Raw genomic sequence first — 23274 nt, 5'->3', positions numbered from 1 at the left:
TGCTGGCTTCCCTGGTATGTCCCCTCCTCTGGCCTCCTCTACCTTCCATGTTTACCTAGACTCATGCTGGCTTCCCTGATAAAACCTCTTTCCCTGCCTTCTTAACTTCTGGCCATCGTTTTGTGCAGTTCTTGAATGGATGGGAGTGCTTACTCTGTTTCCTTCCAGTTTTATCTTTAATCATTCTGGAGCCTTTTTCCATACATTTATTGCAGTTTATGTAGATGAATTAAGCTTCTCTATGACATTTTATGTTGCCATTTTAAGAAGAAACTCTTCACATAGTATTTTAAAGAAATATTTGTTGAATTGAATTAATTTGAACTTTGTTTTAACTAAGCTTTATGTGCCCCCAATGCTTTCCTTGTATCTTGATCACAGTAGGTACTTGATAATTTTTGTTAAGTATGATTTTTGAATACTGAAGACCTGTTACAAAATGCAGTATTCATTAATACCTATAATATATTTTAGGTTTAGTATTTTCACAGCATATCTAATTACTAATCTGTATTTTTGGATAGAGCATCTATTGATAAAAGATAATAGGTATCCTTCAAAATCACTGAAATCCTCCTTGCCTAGAACTTACAAAGCTTAGGAAAAATATTCTTTAATTTGCTTTTTATGATTGTTAAAAATCATTTATTGAACTATTGGCAATCAAAAACTTTCCTTTTAATAATAGTAATTACTAATAATAGTAGTTATATACATATAGTGCTTAATAGATTGTGAAATGTTTTCAGATACATTCACTTATTTTATCCTTATCCAATTCCACAAGAGTTGTATAAATCTTCATGTTTATTTCTGAAGACACTAGAGGTTTGAAAAAACTAATTGTAAAATATATGTTAATTTTTAAAAATAGAGACATAGGGATGTGCTAAAGATATAAAATATTGCATGCCATGAAATTGATGAGATTGATGCATTATTAGCTTTAACCTTGTTAAAAGAGATCTCTTGAGACATGAGAATATTCTGTCAATGTGATATAAAAATAAAACACCTCAATAAAATTTAAGGAAAAAAGCCAGAAATACAATGTATGTTCTTGATAAATGTTTGTTTATAAATTCTAAAGCTTAGCAATATGGTGCTAATACCTAGCAAAAATCCAGATAATTGAGACAACCCCTAAGATATTCTAATTTATTTTTTCATGAATATTTAAATTTGTTTTCAACTTTATTTAATTTTCAGTTCCAAATTCTCTTTCTTTCCCTCCCCTTTCCCCACCAATTGAAAAGGGAAGAACAAAACCCAATACAAATATGTATAGCCATGCAAAACAAATTTCCCCATTAGCCATGTTCATAAACCTTTTACTTTCTTATGTGCTTTTTGTTTGGATAGGCAAAATTATACCCTTTTAAAAAAGATAAATGTATTTGTGCAGTCTCTTGATAGGCGATTGATAGACAACATGACAGTATAAGTTCTTAGTAGAATAACTCCTTCACTCCATGAGTTAAAGAAAACTAAAATGTGTCAAAGTTATAGTAAGTAAAAATTTAGTAAGAATAGGAAAAAAATAAGAATAGGAAAAAATTAAGAATCAGCTTCCCAAAGATATTACTCACCATAGTCACTCCAAGCCTGCCTGTTCTTGATACACCCAGGAGATATAATCTGATAGATTTCCATTTTCAACTTTGACTATGGTGGCCTTTATTCTGCCACCTCATAGCATTCACTCAATCTGTTCCACCCACATCACATAATAGATGGAGAAACTATGCTCCCTTCAAAAGAAAAGAGGGCACAAATGTGAAGTGGTATAAAGACCCAGAAGTGTAAAATTGGTTAGAGGGGAAAGAACCTCCATGTTTGCAAGAAAAGGAGAATAAATCAAGTTGCAATTCTCTCTCTTCCCTAGCCCTCACAGAATTTTCCTACAGCCAGGACATAGTCAAGCCACTACACCACTCAACTTAAGCAGGCTAAGCCTATCATGCTATAGGAGCCTGGATAAGGGAAAATGTATCCCACATCAGTGGAAGGAGGCAGGATGAAATAGCATGTAAATTACTGGGAATAGAAGATACAAGGTGAAAGATAGTCCCCGAGGGAAGTAGTGGATCTAGGTCTGCCCCTAAACAAGATAAACCAACAGTGAAGATAAAGAAGGAAAAATGAACAAATATTTTAGATCAGGTCACAATAACAATGAACAACAATTCTCTTGTCAAGGAAAGTGAACCTCCAAACCCCCCTTGATAGAGAAACATGATAATAAGTTACATGTGACTCTGGAATGGTACAAAAGAGAATTTTTTTTAAAAGGAAAATAAATAGAATGGAAAAGGAAAAGTACTTATGATGAAATCAATGTGACAAAGAGAATAGACTCTTAGAATATATGATATAGAATCTCTCCAAAATAGTAGAGCAAAATAATAGAACAACAGATTTGAATTTTTTTGAAAAAGTGAAGAAAGTTTGGCAGGACAGAAATAGAAAGTCAACAATTTAAAAATCTTCAGTACTCCAAAAGTCAAAGGAACTGACCTTAGAAGACAGGATGTATAGGAATAATCTAAGGATCATTGGTTTCTCAGAAACTGTACTTCAGGAAAAAATGCAAGAAATTAATTTGTAATTCTTGGAAAATGACCTCACATTTAGAAGACCAAATTTTAAACTAATAGTAACATAAGTTTTTAAAATTGTGTGATTCTTAACAACCCCTCTCCCTTCTTTCCACTTTGACATTGTGATCATTAGGGAAAGGGGACTTTGTAGAAGTCAACAAGTTAAAAAGCATTTATCAAGCATGAATATGTTCCAGGGACTGTGCTAAACCCTGAGGATACAAAGAAAGGCAATAGAAAGGCCCTACTCTCCAGGAACTCACAGTCTAATTGGGGAGACAATGTACAAACAACTATGTACAAACAAGATGTATACAGGATAAATTGTAGATAATTAACAGAAGGGAGGCACTAGCATTAAAATGATTGAGAACAGCCACATTGTGTGATGACTAACTTTGATAAACTTATCTCTTCTTAGCAATGCAAGGATCTAAGACAATTCCAAGAGACTTATGATGGAAAATGCTGTCCACATCGAGAAAAAGAACTATGGAGTCTGAATGCAGATTGAAGCACATTATTTGCTCTCTGTCTGTCTGTCTGTCTGTCTGTCTCTCTTTTTGTTCCTTCTTTCTCGTGGTTTCTCCCATTGGTTCTGGTTCTTCTTTGCAACATGATTAATGTGCAAATAGGTTTAATATGAATGCTATATCAATTTACATGCTATTTTTGGATGGGGAGAGGGGAGAGATGGGGAGAAAATTTGGAACTCAAAATCTTATGGAAGTGAATGTTGAAAACTAATAATAAATAAATAAATAAATTTATTAAAAAAAAAGATTGAGAAAGACTTTTGTAGAAGGTGAAATTTTAGGTGGGACTTGAAGGAAATCAAGGAATCCAGCAAACAAAGATGAAGAAGGGGAAAATTCTAGGCATGAGAAACAGGCAATGAAAATGTATGGAGTTGGGAGATGGAGAGAAACAGAAAAAAGGCCATAGATCACAGATCATGTAGGAGCAAATAAGGTATAACAAGATTAGAAAGGTAGGGAGGCAAGGCAGGTTATGAAGGGCTTTGAATGCCAAAAGACTTTACATTTGATCCTGGAGGTGATAGGGAGCCACTGGAATTTATCCTGAGGTGTTGCCTCCAACAGAAATTAGTAAGTTTGGAGGAAAGGTTGATTAGTTAGGGAAGATAATCAGTTCTGTTTTAGACATGATAAATTCAAGATGCTTAGGGGACATGGAGACATCCAGCAGTCAAATATTGTAGGATAGGAGTTCAGAAAAGAGAATTGGGCTAGATATACAGATTTGGGAATCATCTTCATAGATGTGATAATTGAACTAATGGGTGATGATGGATCATCAAAAGAGAGGGTGTAGAGAGAAAAGAGGAAGATCCACAGTGGTTGCTGAAAAGGAAATAAAAAAGTACTTTTACGTAAAGAAAAATAGTGAAATCTTCTTATAAAGAATTTAAGGTCCTGTCCCCTTCATATATAAATAGTTTGGTTGCTCAAATGAGTTCACATATGTAAAGTGCTTTGCAGACCTTAAAGTGCTGTAAAAATGCTAGTTGCTGTTGTTGCTACTGCTACTATTAATTATCACCATCATCATCACTATCATTTCTATAAAAGGAGGAGGAAAAGGACTATTTTGTATGAAAATGCCATGTGCAAAGAAACATAGAATTCAGATAAAATGAGGAAAGACATAGACTGTTAGGAAGACTGGATTAAAAACCTGTCTCTCAGATGAATGACTGAGAGGACTGTTCGACAGCAGAAAAATAACCAAGGCTCCAGGGCATTTCAGGCCCTTAGCTCATTTGCATTTGGCTGTTTTTAGAGTCTGGAAACTTAAAACTCCCAAAGGGATGAATCAAATAACTGTTAAGAGACTATGCAGAGATTAAATAAGAACCGTTGGTTTCCTACTTGCCAGAAAAAGTGAATTTCATGAGTTTTACCTCATAAAGGAAAGACACACCAGAAAGCTCTAATTTGAGTATTATGGTCAGTTAAGAAGCCCACAGAAGCTGAGTATGAAGATGCCAGGCGGAGAGTCAGTTAACAAGAAGAGTTCAGGTGCTGTCTTAGAGATTAAAGCTGAACTTGCTGATCAGAAGAGAACGGAACTTTGCTACAGTTTGAGCTATTGATCCCTAGCTCCATTTATAGTTTGAGCGAGGTGAAACTTTTCAGAGGTTCCTCTCTACTGCCCCCTTTGGTTTTGAGATGGAGAGGCAAAGGGAGAAAAGAGGCAGGATCCCTTTGCTGTGAGAATAGGCTTGTGTACTTGGTAGATTGGACAATGCAAAAGCATACTGAATGAAGAGGTAGATAGGTTTATCAACATTGCCCAGAGAGCCAATATGAAGAGCTTTGTAGTTTTCTGGCTTAAGGCAACTGCTTGTGACCACAACAGTATAACAGTTCAGTGCCCTTTTCAGGGTACTGTGAGTTAAAAGAGTTTATCACTACTTAGCTTGAGAGCAGCAGTGGATTTGATCAGCAGGAGAGTGATGGAAATTAGAAGGGAAGTAACTAGCAGATAAATGGTTTGTTGTGGGGCAGATTTTTTTTTCATGAAGGGACAAAGAACATCAAGGCCTGCAGTCCAGAGTTGTAAACTACCCTCACTAGTAAGTTAAATTTCTTTTTGTGAGCTCACTTTCCCCTCCATCAAGAAAATCATGAAAGGAAGGTCAGCCAGCTTGAAATAGAAAACCAAAAGCTCAAGAAAGAAAATAATTCCTTGAAAACTAGAATTGGGCAAGGGAAAGCTAATGACATTCTAAGTCAGAAAGAAATAATAAAGCAAAATCAAAGAATGAAAAAATAGAAGAGAAGGTGAAAAATTTCATCAGAAAAACAACTAATCTGGAGAACAGATGGAGGAGAAATAATATAAGAATAGTCAGACTACCTGAAAATTATGATTAACAAAAGGATCTTGATATAATATTATAAGAAATTATCAAGGAAAATTGTCCTGAAGATCTAGAACAAGAAGGCAAAGCAGAAAGAAAAAAAAATACCCTGATCACAACCTGAAAGAGATCCCAGGATAAAAACTTGCAGGAATATCATAGTCAATTTTCAAAGCTCCTAGGTTAAGGAAAAAATATTGGAAACAACAAGAAAAAAAACCAATTTAAATACCATAGAGCTACACTAAGGATTACACAAGACCTAGCAGCTACTATGTTGAAGGACTATAGGTCCTGGAATACTATATTTTGCGGAGCAAAAGATCTGGGGTTATGACCAAGGGTAACTTACCCAGCAAAGTTAAGTATATTCGAGAATGAGATAAAAAGGATATTTAAGAAAGTGAAAGACTTTCAGGTATTTGTGATAAAAACAGCAGAACATAAGGGAAAATTTGACATATAACATCCAGTAGAAATATAAAGTAAACACTGAGGACCAATTATAAAGGACTCAATAAGGTCAAATAATTTACTTCTTATATATGAAAACCTCAGTTTTTTTATGACTGTCATTTTTATTTGGGTAGTTTGAAAGAAAGGCTTAGGCTGAGCTGAGTATGATGGGGTGATTCTCAAAAAGACCTGTATAGGAAGAGAGAAAAAGGAGCAATTATCTCATAAAAATGAGTCAAAAAAGGAAAAATTGATACAGAAGAAGCTAGTAAGGGGGAAGGCGGGTAGTGCTGGAGTCTTACTTTCATCAGGAGTGGGTTAAAGAGAGAACAACATATATATCTAGAAGGGTACTCTAAATTCAGAAAGAAATAAGAGGGCAAAAGGATAAGGTGGGATAAGAGATGAATTCTTAGGGGCAGCTAGGTGACACAGTGGATAGAGCACCAGCCCTGGATTTAGGAGGACCTGAATTCAAATCTGACCTTAGACACATAACACTTACTAGCTGTGTGACCCTGGGCAAGTCATTTAACCCCATTGCCTAGTCAAAAAAAAAAAAAAGAGAGAGGGATTCTTGGAAGGGTGAGTAAATTAAGGAATAGGAAGACAAGGTAGTGGGTAGAAGTAAAGCAGAGGAGTGAGGAGGGATAGGCATAGAGTGAGGAGAATAGTGAGGAAAAATAGGAAGAAAGAAAATATACAGCAAGTAATTATAGCTTAGAATGTGAATGGGATGAATTTACCCATAAAATGGAAATTGATAGGAGATTAAATTTTTTTAAAAAATTAAACAATCTATTGCTTTCAGGAAATACTATAAAAATGAGAGAGATACACAAATATAAATAAAGGTCAGGAGTAGAACTTATATTAAAAAAAGCAGGGGTATTCATCATGATTTCAGACAACATTAAAGCTAAATTGATTTATTCAAAAGAGAAAAATAGGGAAACTACACCATGTGTCGGCCATATTATTCAATATTGTTTTAGGCCATTTAAATTAACTAGACAGTATAAAATATCCGAGAATATACCTGCCAAAAGAAACGCAGGAAGGGTGCAAATATAAACATAAATACTTTTTGTACAAATAAAGTTAGCTCTAAATAATTGAAGCAATATTTATTGTTCGTGGATAGGTAAAGCCAAATAATAAAAAATGATAATTTTACCTAATCTATTTAAGTAATACCATGCCAATTAAATTATTATAAAACAAAAAAAACTATATTACTGAGTTAGAAAAAATAATAACAAAGTTTATGTAGAAGGACAAAAGGTCAGTAACTTCAAAGAAACTAATGTGGTTTGGGGGTTCAGGGGTGCTGGGACCCCAAAATAATAACACATAGATCCTGCCCAAAAGAATTTGACCCAAGCCTTCTTTCAGCCAAAGACAAAGTTTATTAGAACATCCATCATATTGGGCAGACTCTTAAGGAGCCTGAACATGGGTAAGCAGTGACTAGATTATAAAAAACCCAGCAGTGGCTAGATTTTAGGAATCTAAGCAGTGGCTAGATTATAAGAATCTAAGCCCCTTAATGGAGACAAGATGGACCTTATATACAGAAAGCCTGTGGGAGGGATCTAGGAGTGGCCAAGTAGTTTGGGATGATGGGAGGAGGGGCCTAAGGAGATTTGGATGGGAGTGACCAGTAAACTCAGGTGAACAGAACTCCTGGGACCTGGACAATGGAGTCTATCTAGGATTAAGTGTGGGAAACAGCCAGGGGCCATAGGGAGGTAAAACAAGGGAGGAGAGATTGGGTGTAGCTACAGTGAAAGGCCAGTTGATGGGATTATAGCCTCAGGGGGAACGCCAGAGATTTGACCGTGTGGGAAAGTCCAGGGTTTTTCCTTTCTGGGGCCCAGATCCCAACTCCATCAAAACCAGGGGAAAAACGATGTAAAGAAGCAGATTCAGTAGTATCAGACCTTAAACCATATTATAAGATGAGAGCATTATTGAAATATAAAATGGATAATTTTGATTGTTTTAAATTGAAATGTTCTTGTATAAATAAAACATATGCAGCCAAGAATGGAAGGAATGAGGAAAATTGAGGAAAAGACTTTCATAAATAATATCTCAGATAGAATGTGATTGGGTTGGAATATTGCTGTGCTGTAGGAAATGATGAGCTGGTTGATTTAGAAAAACCTGGAAAGACTTAAACTTATGAAAGAAGATGTTATCCACCTTTAGAGAAACAGATGACAAGTAGAAATAAGCATAGTATGGTCTATGTATATGAGTGTATATGTATATATATGTATGTTTATAGATAGCTGTGTATATATGTATATATGCATGTATACATATATATACACATACTATATATGTATATACACATAGAAATGCACAGACACACATATATGTATGTGTGTGTGTATGTGTGTATCCACACACAATTGCAGCCTTCCTTGTGTGGAGGTGATGGGGTTGGGATCTGGGCCCCAGAAAGGAAAAACCCTGGATTTTCCTACATGGCCAAATCTCTGGTGATCCCCTGAGGCTATAATCCTGTCAACTGGCCTTTCATTGTGGACCTCCCTATGACCCCAGGCCATTTCTCCATTCTCCCTTGGCCCTGTGGTCCAGGCCCCTGGAATTCTATTACCTTATTGGCCATGCCTAGATCCCTCCCATAGTCTTTCTGTATATAAGGTCCATCTTGTCTCCATTAAGATGCTTAGATTCTTAAAATCTAGCCACTGCCAAATTCCTAAAATCTAGCCAATAGCTTACTAATGTTCAGACTCCTTAAGAGTCTGCCCAATATGACAGATGTTCTAATAAAACTTGTCTTTGACTGACAGAAGGCTTGGGTCGAATTCTTTTGGGAGGGTCCGCGTGTTGTGATTTTGGGGTCCCAGCACCCCTGAACCCCTAAACCGCATAAGAGGGAGGGGAAAATAAAGTAAAAAATACACAGCATAGAACAAAAGAAAACCTACAAGAAAACAAAGCTGGACAGCTTTGAAAACAATGTGTAGTATTTATTAAATAGGTTTTCTTGAAATGGAAATAAATTCTTTATATTGAATCCTCTGTTCTGTTCTGCAGTGTAAATGGCAATGTTTTTTTTTTTCTTTTCTTATTTTGTACTTAAGTTTAAAATAAATTTAAAAAAAAGAAGAAAAAGGGGCTGGTGGTGGGAAGGAGCAGAAAGCCATTATCAAAGAGGAAACACCAGAAACAGGCCATTGGGAGCAACTGCTAAAACATGTGACATCACTATGTTTGTTGATGTTTATTAAGTTCATAATTGAAAAAAATTCCAAAAAGAAAGATAAATCATAAGAATCTGCCAGATGGTTGTGTTGAGGTTCAGGGATGCTGGGACCCCAAAATATTGAGAACAAGACATGCAGGTCCTGTCCAAATGAATTCAACTCAAGCCTTCTTTCAGCCAAAGACAAGGTTTATTAAAGATCTACCATATTGGCTATACTCTTAAGGAATCTAAACATTTGTGATGCTCATATTGACAAGAAGGCTAGAGTAAGTCTCAGTCTGAGATTTTTATCTGAGCATTTGTATCACAAATGTAAGTGGGCCAGATTTTAAAGAATCTGAGCACCTTAACTGAGACAAGATGGACCTTATATACAGAAAGATTGTGGGAGGGATCTAGGAGTGGCCAAGTAGTTTGGGGTGACTGTGAGGAGAGGTCTAGGGAGGATCTTGATGGGGGTGGCCAGTTGGCTGTGGTGACTGGAGAAGAGATCTAGGCAGAATCTTTGTGGGAGTGACTGTGAGGTATAATGGGGTTTAGATAGGATAAAGGGTGGGAGGTGGCAGGTGACCATCAGGAGGTAACAGACAATAAAGGGCTGGGTTAGGTTAAAGGTAAGAGAGAATTGGGATATTGGGTTTAAGTGATAATGAAAGGCCAGTTGATAGGATTATAGCATCAGGCAAAAGCTAGAGACTTCCTTGACCAAGTGGGAGAGTTCAAGGAGAGTCCAAGGTGGAGTTTTCTAGGGCCCCTAGGCAAATGGGCTTGGGTCCATACTCCATCAATTGCACTAGAATGAAACAGAAACATAGAAAGCAGAAGGAGGTGTGTGGATCATAGGTTGTGGGGATGAGACTGATTGTGACCTAGCACTAGCAAAAATATCAGACATTCACTATGAATAATGGCACCTGTCTATTGTCCTTTCTCTGTTTTCCCTGGGAAAATACATTCTTCCAAGATGAAAGGAGTCTGGGGTTTACAAACTTTTTTGTTACTTACGACTTTCAGTTTAGATTAATTTTTTTTAACCTATCATAAAAGGCACAGGGCACTGTTTGATTATTGTGCATAACCTGAAAAGAAGGGAGATCTAAAGTATAAAGGATTTGTTAACTCAAAGTGGCTTGGGATTCAAAGCTGTACATTTAATAGAAATAAGTTTTTTGTGTGGTTTAACAAGAGCACTAAAAAAAAGAAAGGAAGCCAATTCTGGAAAGATACCTCTAAGAAATGTGAGATGATAAAGCCTCAGAAGTGGAAGGTCCAAGAAATAGGAAACCATTTTCCTTAGTCTAGAATCAGCCCATGTTGAGTTTAAAAGGAAAGCCATAACTCAAAAGAATAATGAGTTGTAAAATAAGGTCCCTGCCTATGGCAAGGGAGTGGTGGATGATTCCCTTTGACATGTGCAAAAAGATTCCCTTCCATTTGCCTTGCTCAACATCACTCCCTAGTGACCATATCAATATAATATAGTGGAAAACACTGGATTGGAAGCCAGTAAACTTGGAATCTGCTCCTGGTTTTAATGCAACTAGTTGCCCAGTGACCCTGGGCAAGTCACTTCATCATTTTGGCCTTGGTGTCTTCATCTCTGAAATGGGGAATGAGAGTAGAGCAGAGGTTCATAATTTTTTTTTTTTTTTTGGTCATGGCTTGGCAAAGCCTATGGTCCCCTTTGTAGATTATTATGATTATTATTATTTTTTAGGCAATTGGGGTTAAGTGACTTGCCCAGGGTCACACAGCTAGTAAGTGTCAAGTGTTTGGTCTGAGGCAGGATTTGAACTCAGGTCTTCCTGACTTCAGGGTCCATACTCTATCCATTGTGCCACCTAGCTGCCCCTTGTAGATTATTTTTAAATGCTTAAATAAAGTACATAGGATTACAAAGGAAACCAGTTATACTGAAATACAATTAGCAAAATAATTTTAAAAGCAAGTTCATGGACCCCAGGTTAAGGACCCTTGTAGTAGATAATATACAGAGCCCCTTTCAACTCTATTACCCTACAACTTTAAGCAGAAAATCATACTTTGTAAATAGCCTAATAATACCTCTGGCTAGTATGAATTATATTAGCATTAATTAAAGGCACTTGTCAATATTAAATGTAAGTCAAGTATTTCTAAAGATTCCTACTCTTTAAGTGATCATTAGCATAGGTTTTGTTTATGTTACAATAAATAGTGTCTTGAACATAATAGGTGCTCAGTATTTATTAGCTGAATGAATATATGATTGAATAAATCCCCAACTTATTTGAAACAAATTTAATGAATTTAAATAATGCAAGGTAGTGTAAGGTGTAATTAGACTTCCCCCTTATTTTTGTTTTTATTGACAATTTATTTTCTTATTCATGTAAGTTATATGAAACATTTACTTTTGACTTTTGAGAAGAATATAATTAATATTAAAAAAAATTTCCCTTATGATTTGAATTCCAGTGTTTCTGATTCTAAGTCCAGGACTCTATCTACTATACTAACTAGCTGCCACTTTCCCTTACTGGTTTTCAGTTTCCTTATCTGTGAAATGAAAGAATTGGAATAAATGATCTCTGAGTAGCATTATACGAATTCTCCAGTTTTCTTCTCACTTTAGCCAGGATCTAGAAGTTGAACTTTGAGGGAAAATGCTGAATTTAAAGTAAAAAAGAATATATACCTTGAAAGCAGGAACAAGCCTATGAATCCTGACCCACTACTTTTCTTTATATACAATTTTTTTCAAGTTTATTTTAGCAGCAAGTTCCTATTTTATAAGTGACTCAGTGATTCATGCTGACATACCTGTCAGCAGCCCCTAAAATTGATGGATATTCAAATGAGAGTTTTAAAAGGAACTAATTTTTTTAAAATATGATTTTGATGGAAATTAAATACCTAGATTCTTTGTTCCTCCTCTGAACTTTGAGGAGATGGCAAAGGAGGGGTAAGGGGGTGCATCTCTTGGCCTCTTCTTATATCCAATTACCCTTTTCCTCTTAGGTATTTTGCTTTGGACTTTTTCTATTATCAGTGTGTCCGTAACTAAGACATAATTTCCCCTGAATTCTATTTTGTTATTTATGTCGCAAGGGTAAGTTGGAACTCACAAGTATGAGAAAATTGATACTGTTGCTAATGGGATACAGTAGAAATAAGCAGTTTGACTGACTTCTTCACTTCCTTATACTTGCACTGCTATTCTATTGCTAAACTATTCCTGAAATGATTAGTGTAGGAGGATGGGTTTAGTCTTGAATCTTCTCTTAAAGCTTTGAGAGCTGAAGATCCCAGAAGGATCAGTTTTCTCACTTGTACTGAAAATGTCACTCTAACAGTTATCTGTCTGCACAGTCAAATTTCAAGAATACGTTTGAATTTACCGCATTCACACTATTTTCTGTCGTGGTGCTAAAAATGAGTAATGCAGCCTAGAGCCTGTGAGGTTGTGATAACTGATCAACTTTGCCAATAAGAAAAAAACCACACATACATTCAGCTGACATTATGAAGCCATAAAAGGTTTTTTTTAAAAATCCAAATATGAAATTCAAGGATGAGAGATGTGGTTCACACGTTGTCTGTGTCTGCTCTCAACAACTGATGACTTTATGTTGGCCAATTTAATAAAAAATCACTATGGTTGTTAGGATAAGTTGTATTTCACTTTCCTGGTTTTTAAATTAATTTGATCATCACAGTGTTTGATTAGCTATTAATAATAAAATCTCTGGAGTTGCTGTAGCACTTTGCACTTTTCAAAGTATTTTCACATACATTCAAAGGCAATTAATAATCTGTTAGGCATTGATTATGAGTAAGGCATTGTGCTAGATGCTGGGGATATGAAGCAAATATGAGGTCAAAGTTTCTGACCTCAAGGAGCTTAGATTCTGCATCTGTTATCTCATAACATTCTTTTGAGGTAGAAAGAGCAGGTATTACCATTTGCATTTTATAAATGAGGAATTTAAGTGGCCTACCTAAGTTATCTTAATTAAACACTTGTTGAATAAATATCTGTGAAATGAATGAAAAGCATCCATAGGAGTCACCAGGGGCTTACTCTGAATAAACTTACTCTGAATCTTTTACTTTTTTGAGATATTTATAAACCAAGAAAAGACCACAAATATAATGTATTATTATTTCAGTGAAGCATCTGAGAAATTCTTTCATGATTTCCTTGTGGATATGATGGAAATATGTGTGGAGATTGGTGGAGTCATGTATAATGTTGATATTCTATCACTAGTCAATGCATAGTTAGGGTACTGTGTTTGGGTTTTCTGTACTGCATTTCAAGGGGGACTAGAATGCAAAAATAAATGGCTGTTATGTAAGATGAATAGTTTGGCTAGTGTATTATATGAGAAACATTCAAAGAGTTTGGGTTCATCTAGCAGGAAGAGAAAATGTATGGAGAATGTGATAACTATCTCCTAAGAATTTAAAGGAATATCTTCTGAATAAGGGAGTAACTATGTAACTTGGGTCAACTAAGTTTCTCTGAACACTTTAATTTCCTTCTCTGCATGATGAGGGTCCACTATGATGGTCTTTCATTACTACAAATATGAGGTAGTATTGAAAAGAACAGTGGACTTGGATTCAGAATGACTGGGTTTAAACCCAGGGTTGTAACTTGCTATTCTCATGTGATGGTGTGTAAGTTTTTAACATCTCTTTCAGCTTCAACTTCTCTGACTGTAAAAATGGGAATTGTATTTGTTTCAACAACCTCATAGGGTTGGTATTAAAAAAAATCCATGATGTTAGATATATTTTATGTAGCTTTTGAGGGAAGATGTTACCAAATGACCCAATTAATGATTTTGAAGAGGTCCACTTAAACTCAATAAAAGTGATCTCTTATAATTTAAACTACATTTAATGTAGCAGACTGCTTAAAATAGTAATGTGCTTCCAGGTATTTCCCATACTCAAGTAGAAAGAGGATGGCCATCAGTGAGGGATGTTACTTTGGCTTACAAGTTGGGCTAAATGGTTTGTAAGGACCCTTCCGGGGCAACTGATGGCAACTGATGTGTATAGAGTGCTTGGCTTGGAGTCAGAAAGAACTGAATTTAAATATTACCTCAGACACTTACTAATTATATGATTCTAGGAAAGACACTTAACTCTGTTTGTCTCAGTTTCCTCAACTGTGAAACTGGGATAATAGCACCTATCTCCCAGTTTTGTTACGAGAATCAAAACAGATAATATTATAAAACACTCAACACAGTGCCTTAGTACACTGTCATTTATTAATCACATGGTATTGTTATTTAGTCATTTTCAGTCATGTCTGACTCCTTATGACACCATTTGGGGTTTGCTTGGCAGAGATACTGGGGTGGTTTGCCATTTCTATTTTTTTCTCCAGCTCATTTCACAGATGAGGAGACTGAGGTGTTAAGTGACTTGCCTAGGGTTACTCAGCTAGTAAGTGTCTAAGGTCTTCCTTTCTTCAGACCTGGCACTCTATCCACTGAGCCACCTAGTTGTCCTCTTAAGCTCATGGTAGGTACTTAATAAATTCTTCATTCCTTCATTCTTCCCTTCATTTTCCTTCCTTCCTTCTCTTTTTTCCTACCTTCCTTTTTTCCTTCCTTCCTTTTCCTTCTCTCCTTCCTTTTTTCTTCCTTCTTTTTTCTTCCTTCCTTCCCTTCTTCCTTCCTTTCTTCCTCCCTTCCTTCTTCCTTTCCTTCCCTCCTTTCCCCACCCCCAATTCTAAAGTGTTAATTTGGATAATTTTACTATACACATTGATAAATCAAAATGTTGCTATGACCAGAATACATTCTTTGACTTATCCTGCTGAAATCACTTTCTTTCATTGACTGCCCCAAAATGAAAGACCTGCTGTGATTATCAACATGATTATGTTTCAGTTTGTTTTTGTATCACACCCAGCATGTCATCTGTTCCTAAATAATAGCAAACAGTAACAATATACTGCAACTTTCACAGTATATTGGGAAATGAGTATAATTAATGGGCAATTCAATATTATATTGTTTTGTAAAGAGAAAAATTTTCTGTAAGATTTATACCCAATCCAAAGAAACTAAGTTAAATTATAGAAAGGATCTTATTAGAAGGCAGTTTCACTCTCTATAAGGAACCCAAGGATAACATCAGAGTGAGCCTCCATCACACATTGCCTCAAGCATACCCATATAGGAAAATCCATATTTAAAAAAAAAGATAAATTTTGAGGTTATTATAGAGCTTACAAAAGAACTCACACAAGGATTTCTTAAAATAACATTTAAAAAAATATACCTCCATTGTGTATTCTACAACTCCTTACTGTTGTAGCAATTGTTGTCTCTTTAAAATAGATTGCATAGCTTCAGGCTACTCTAAAAAAAGCAGGAGGTACAATAATGATTTCAGATAAAGCAACAATAAAAATTGATAATGTCAAGAGAAAAAAACCCAAGAAACTACATTATGCTTAAAGGCAGCATAGATAATGAAAAAAAATAACATTATTAAATATATATGCACCAAATGACATAGTGTCAAAGCTGTGAAAAGCAAAGCTATGATGAGATCTCCAAGATGGCACAGTTGTTTTCAGCATAACTTTTTCAACCTAACAACCTCAAAGGAAGGAAATATGAGCCAAGTCTAGTGTAATTAAAACTAAATCTAAAAGATAAGAAGAGATATACACTGCACAGGAACAAAGCTTTATGAAATAACATCAGAGAAATGAAATACCTAAAACTCTGACTCACCAACCCCCCTCTCATGCTATCCTATGTGGCAGGTTTGGCTGGCTAAAACAAAACATAGGCTTGCACGGTTTCATTATCTGTTTGTGGTAGCCCAGTTCTGGTTCCCCTTGAGAAATAGAAGTCAATACATAAAAAAGAAAGGGAGGATAACTTGAGGGTGAGGGCAGAAGTTGTGGCAGCACAGAGGCAACTAAAAACATTGCTTCCATATGTAAGAGAAAGGGGACTAGAAACCTAACCAGAGGCAGTCCTTTTCCCTAACATGTTTATTTGGACAGAGACTAAAGTGGGCCTACAAAACTACAATCAGGAGGGAATAAAAAGCCTAGTCTCATGAGTTTGTCTTGGAGAAATTGTATATGTCACAGAAGTTGACAGAGGAGAGTCAAGGAGAATAGTCAAAGAGTGGGTAGGGAAGCAAGAGATAAAGTACTAGAAAATAAACAAAGTATAATAACAAAAAAAATTGAGAAAGGCTAGGAATAAGACAAACTCTCAAGCAAACCAACCAACTGTAAAACTCATAAAACAGAAGAGAAAATGAGTTAGAATTTTTTTAAAAGTCTGTTAACATATTGAATAAATATTATACTTTGAAGGAAAATGAACTCAAAGCCCTGACTGACAAAGAAACTTTTGCTGACTATCCAGGAATCACTGAATAATGGCAAGTAAATCCTGAATTGTTCAATAGAAAAGTAAAACTTTTCAAAGAAGATATTAGCATGGAAAATAGGTCAGAAACCAGAGCTTCCAAAACAGAAATACCTAAGGCAAACAACTGAGTAGATAACTGGGCCCAAACAGTGGAGAATGTCTCCATGGTAATAGGGGTTAGTTTAATCCCTTATCAACTTCTCACCAGGACAATTACAATAGTTTGCTAACTGGTCTCTCTGCCTTAATTTTCTTCCTACCAGAATCTACCATACAAATAGCTGCTAAAGTGATTTTCCTATAGCACAGGTCTGACCATGCCCAGCCCATTGTTTGACAAACTCCAGTGGTAGTAATTTCAAAGAGCAATTGTTGCATACAAGAAATATATTAAAAATAAATATACATACATAATTAAAATGAGATGCTAAAACAAAATTTAGTATGCATCAGAGATTACAAAAAATCAGTACCTGTAATCACATGATCAGGCTATGGATAAGAATAGGGGCTGAACTTGTAATTTCACTAGTATAGGGAAGTCCTGAATATGGAAACTCTTTTGACTGATGCAGGTCAGCACTTTTTCTGAAATTTATGGTGTTAGAAAGTTGCATAGAGAACTCAGAAGTTGTGGTTTACAAAGGGTCACATGTTTCAGAGGCAGATCTTGAATCCAGTCATCCTGGCTTTGAGGACATTTTCCTATCAATTATGTAATGTTTTTCTTCTAGCTATCAGACAAGGTAAATTTAAAAATTACAAAAGTCAAGAGACATAAACAGGTAAAATATATTATCATTAAAGGAACCATATACAATGACACAATATCAGTAACATATATATGTGCACAAAAGGGCATAACATCTAAATTCACAAGGGAAAGGTAACAATTTTATAGTTATATAGATTGTAAAAGCATTTTTAGGATACTTTAATGTTACTCTCTCAGACTTGGAAAACTCTAGCAGAATGATAAGCAAATATATTGAACTAAGCCAATCTGAAAAGTTAGATTTGAAAGACTTATGGCATCTTCTGAATTGAGGGACTAAAAATATGTATTTCTCAACATGAGATGTACCTTTAAAAATAGACAATATGTTGTGGCACAGAGAGACTAAAATAATAAAAGAAGAAATATTAAACATATCTTTTATAGGCCACATCACAATAACATTAGTAGTTAACAGAGACTACAAGCAAATATATAGATTTTGATATACAATTAGTAACAATACCTTGAATAATAAGTAGCTCAAAAGAAAAATCATGAAAGCATTTAACAATTATGTGAAAGAGAAAAATAATCATGAACCAATGTGTCAAAATTTCAGGGATACAGTTTTCATTGGAAAATTTATTTCTGAAAATATTTAACAAAATTGAATAAGAGGATTAATAAATTGATCATGTAATTTACAAACCTTTAAAATCAACAAGTTAGTACATTTACTACATGAGTCTTATCAATATTTAAAGAATAATAAAATCCTCTATTCTATAAATTATTTTCAATAACTGAGGAAGGATTCTCCTAAATTTCCTTTATGAGAGAAAATTTATCCTAATAACTAACCCAGAGAAGCAAAAAGCATGGAAAGAGAAGCCTGGACCAATATGACTAATGAATACTTATTTTAAAATGTAAATAAAATCCCAACAAAAAAATCATTGGAATATACAGACACCCATATGCATATATACAGTATTACAAACAAACAAAAAAAAAAACCCCAAAATCATACAATTATAGAAACAAATGCAGAAAAAACAGTATCTGGCAAAATGCAACATTCATTTATGCTAAAATTCTAAAAAGTACAGGCAAATGAAGATTTTAAAAAATAAGATAAAATGTCATATTAACCTTGTTTATGTGATTACTTATGTTTTGATAGTAAACTATCTAAATTTTACCATAGTTATACACAGATTAGTAGTGAAATTAGACATCTGAGTGACTGCACTTCCAGCCTGTGTGAGATAGAGAGATCAGATTTCCAAAAATTAAAAGTTTATACATGTAAGTATGCATATATGTATACACACATGCATATGTATAAACATGCGTATACAAACCAATAGTTAGAATTATTAGCAATGGACATAAACTGAAAATTTCCCAAAGTAAGTTTAGGGGTAAAGCAAAGGTGTCACCTTGCTCTGCCATTATATAATTTTAACATATACATAAGGCAAGAGATCTACATTAAAGATAGGAGAAAAATATTCCTTTTTGCAGGTTTCATATGAAGGTTTACTTAGAAAATTTCAGGCTGTTAAAGGAAAAAAAACTGTGATATTAATATTTTCACAGGCCAGATAAATCCAAACATAATAGCATTTCTGTATAGCATTAAAAAAGCATAGAAAATGATGAAAAAATTCTTTAAGCATAACTTCAAAATGCATAAGATATCTTGGATGTTAATCTACCAAGACATACATAGGATATATTTCTCGTGTGTGTGTGTGTGTTTAAAATACACTTTACAGAATTAAAGGAAAACTAAATATTTGGACAGCTATTCAATGCCTATATTTGAGCAAAATTAATGTAATGAAATAATTTTATTATTCAAATTAATTTATAGATTTGGAACTATATCCAACAGCCAAGGAAACACTCTATAGAACTAGGCAAAATAATAGCAAAGTTCATTTGGAGGAACTAAAGTCCTAAAATATCAAAATAAATAGAGGGTGAAAAGTAGGAATGAAGGGATCACTTCAAATTATAATATAATCAAATTATATTATCAAATTATCAAATTATATTATAATAATAAAAAACTATTTGATTAAAAAATATAAAACATGAGTAGAGTGCCCAGACAGAACTAGAAAGAATCTGCCTCAAAAACCTTTGTTCCATTAACTGAGAACTTAATCTATTGTGAAAGAACTCATTTTTTGACAAATATTGTTATGAAAATTGGAAAGTAATTAGACAGAAATTACTAACTAACAATGTATGTAATATAAAAATATACTAACACTTTGTAATACCTGCAATGATAAGCATTAATGGATACTAATTTGAATATAAAAGATCAACCTTACAAAAGTGAGAAGAGGACAAGACTAGGTACCTTTCACAATTATGGCAAGGGGAATAATTTTTAGCTAAACAGTGGATCAAGGAGATTATAAAAGAAAGAAAAAAACAGATAATTTTGATTATTTGGAATTAAAATGCTTTTCCATTAATAAAATCTATACCACTGGTAGAAAAGAGGAAACTGTCCATTGGGGGAAATTTTTTTTCCCCATTGAATGTCTTTGCTCATTGTCTGATATCTAAGATAAATAGGAAATAATAAAAAATATAGAAGACCAGGAGTAATTCCCTCATGGTCAAGGAATTAAACAAATAGTTCTCTAAAGAATAGCAAACTATAAGCAATCATGTGAAAGAATGCTTCAAATCATTAATATTAAGGAAAATGAAATTCAAAATAACTCAGACATTTCAAATCACACCCAGCAAATCGTAAACATGTCAAAAGAAGGAAATAATCAAAGTTGAGGGGGCACACTAATACAATATCGGTGTGGTTATGAATTTGTCCTACCATTTTAGAAAATAATTTGAAATTATGCTTTAAAAAGGTGATTAAAATGTCCAAGTCTGTTTTAACAGATTTTACTGTGAGAAATATACTTCAAGGTTGTAGAAGATAGAAAGAAAGGTCACCATCGAAATAATCACTGTAGCAGTTTTTGTAGCAAAGAATTGGACACAAAGTTAGTTGACCGTAAGTGAACACATTTTTAAAAGCGTTTCTTAAGCACTTTTTAAGTGATGAGTGATGGGGATAATGAATACCAAATGATACAGTCCCTGCCCTAAAGAAGTTTATATTCTAATGGGAGAGACAACACATTTAGGGTAGTGGTTGCCAGAGAAGGGAAGAATGGTCTGGGGAATTATAGGGATTCTGAGTGGAACCACAGAGAAGTTGATTGCCACACTCTTTCCAATACCAGTGGTAATATTAATTGGATTACCATTCACAGAGCAAGAAATGGAAAGGAAGAGATTGGGGGTGACAGGGCAGATGACAAAATGTTTATCAATTACGGCATGGATTATGGTATAAGAATTTAAAGGAATATTACTGTGCCACAAGAAATGATGAATAGGATACATTCAGGGAAGAATGTGAAGGTTTATGTGAAAATAAAGTGAAGTAATAGAAGTAGAATCAGAAGAAAAACAATATATACAACAATTAGACAATGTAAATAACAACAACAAATCTGAATGATGTGTAATTGTGACAAAAGAGATTGGTCTTGAAAAATAGTTAAGATCTTTTGGGTTGGAAAACAAGAGAGGAAGTGGGAAGATGTAAATGTGGCAGAGAAGTGATGGTAGTGAAAGGTACATAAGTAAAGACATGGTAAAACGATGCTGTGTGACTGTTTAATCATTTTGCACTACCATTTACTAATTGAGTCTATGCTAAAAGTAAGTGCAGCATGAAGTATCTAAGCACATTTGTCTACTTCAGTCTAAAGTTGTTAAAAAAAATTATGCCATGGTCATGTGACTAAAAATCATCGAAATACACTAAATTCAAAAGATGACAGTGTTTTGCCTGTGAGTTGGGGTTCGGAGGTCCTTTTAATCACATAGATCCACAAACTTGACAATGAACCACTATTTAGGTAGAGAGATGGAGTTAAAGTCAGTGATGCTCTGGTAATTACAAAGAGCATTGCACTTTCTTGGGACTTCCACCTTGTCAGGGCTGAAGAAACTACTGGGACTTCCCCGTAAGTGGCAAAAAATGCTTTGTGGTGGTTAAACTATTGACAAAATTCTCTAAGTGATCAAATATCCCAGATCAGCTCCTCAACCATCAGCCTTTCTTTTAGCAGTATGCTTTCTGAAAAATTCTGCAACAAGGTATTACGTTAGCTACATCTGGTCTCCAAAGATGGTCTACTCCTATGATGGTATGGATAGGTATTATAGAACAAAGCTATATTGACAGGTCTATTAGGTATACATGCTAGTCATTGTGTTATAAAGTACACCAAAGCACATGGTAAACAAGTCTGCAAGAGAAGTGACATTCTGTAATTACTTCTTCCTATCAAAAGAAAAACAATTCACAGAAATTTAATTAATACACCAAGAGTCTATTTCCTATCTTAATTCTATCTTAATTGCAAAAGCAGATCAATTGGAATCAACAGGAACTAGTGCAGCCCCTATGCAGTTTTAAGTTTCACCTAACAATCCCTTAGTCAGTAGGATCAATATATAGAAGTGCTTAATAGATGTTAAATTGAATTTAATCATTAACATACCTTCTGAAGTTGTATATACTACTTTCACCATCAGTGCCCCCACGAAGCAACCAAATCCATTAAATAAAGCCAAAAAATTCATGGAGATTCCTCTGACTTTACTTGGTATGAGCTTATATGATATTGCAGAACCTTACAGAGGCAAGAAAAAGGCAGAATTCAGGAAAATCTGCACCCCAAAACATTGTTACAGATATTGCCTAAATTCTATTGAATTAAATCCCAGATAAAATATCATAGTGGGGTGGGGGTAGTGGTGTCAAAATGAAGAGTAGTTTATGTGAAGTTTGCTACTAAGTATTAAATCATTTAACTATTATTTGTCAATGTCTACAAGGGTTAAAATCCAGCAGAATATGATTTTGTCAGGCTATGAGAAGTGGGTTAGTTAATAAGAATCTTACAATATTCAGGAAATCTTCCCACAATTTGTTAAAATTGTAATTTTTAATACATTTCTACACTGAGGTAGGCAACCCTTTGTGCCCCATTCTAGCACCATGATACTGGGGATTCTATTTATATTAAGTTGAATATAGAAACTTAATCTTTTTAAAAAAATAAAATCACTATATATTTATTGACTCTCTACTACATGCAAAGCACTGTGTCAGACTCTAGGTTGTGTGTTTGTATTTTTAGATTTGTTGAGTTGACCACTCATCTAGAGTTAGTGCAGAGCAACGAGGACACAATGAATCTTTGGAATAATTCCTTTCTCCCAACATTAAAGTGACTGTTTGTGTCTCAGTTTCACAGGGTCTAAGGAGGAAAAATGGAAACAAAAGGATGAAGAACTTTTTTCCTCTGGCCCCCATCTTCAGAAGATGAGTATTTTTACTCACTTGCTGCTTCCTGCTGGCCCCATGGTTGTCACCTTTCCTTGGTCAACACTAGGTGAATCAGTGGAAAGACTTGGAGTGAAGGAGACCAGAGTTCAAATCCTGAGTAAATGCAAGCTATTCACTGTCTCTTTTTCATGAATCTCCACCACTGTCTATTCATAATTGAGAACCTAAACACATCGCAAAGAAATTATAGCTGGTCTTGATTTTGTATCAAGAGCAAGACACTTTAAGGTACTACAAGAGAACAAAATATAAATAACTTTAAAAAAATAGAAAAAAATTTATAGTAAATGTTTGCCATTTGTAGGAAGGGGGTGGGGTTAAAGTACATTTTTCTTGATAGATTTTAACTTTAGACTGTACCAGCCATACTCTTCTTGTGGATTTTGAATAGGCAGAGACCACAAAAAGGGAGAACTTAGCCGTCAATCAAGAAACCTTTATTAAGTGTTTGCTATGTGCCAGATACCATGTAAGGACTGGTATTAGAAACACAGGCAAAAAA

General features: G+C 34.7%; 1 protein-coding gene across 1 annotated transcript in view; it reads right to left on the bottom strand.

The window, feature by feature from the left end:
• The window catches only part of SLC15A5 (solute carrier family 15 member 5), a 134930-nt gene that overhangs the window by 14498 nt on the left and 97158 nt on the right, over positions 1 to 23274 (bottom strand). Inside the window, exon 7 of the mRNA XM_027838583.1 lies at positions 21922 to 22053. Coding sequence (XP_027694384.1) covers positions 21922 to 22053 — 132 coding nt within the window. The remainder of the gene's footprint in view (positions 1 to 21921; positions 22054 to 23274) is intronic.

Source organism: Vombatus ursinus, unplaced genomic scaffold (genome assembly GCF_900497805.2).
Source record: "Vombatus ursinus unplaced genomic scaffold, bare-nosed wombat genome assembly UNPS02014830.1, whole genome shotgun sequence".
NCBI lineage: Eukaryota > Metazoa > Chordata > Mammalia > Diprotodontia > Vombatidae > Vombatus > Vombatus ursinus.
This window is presented reverse-complemented; position numbering and strand designations above follow the sequence as displayed.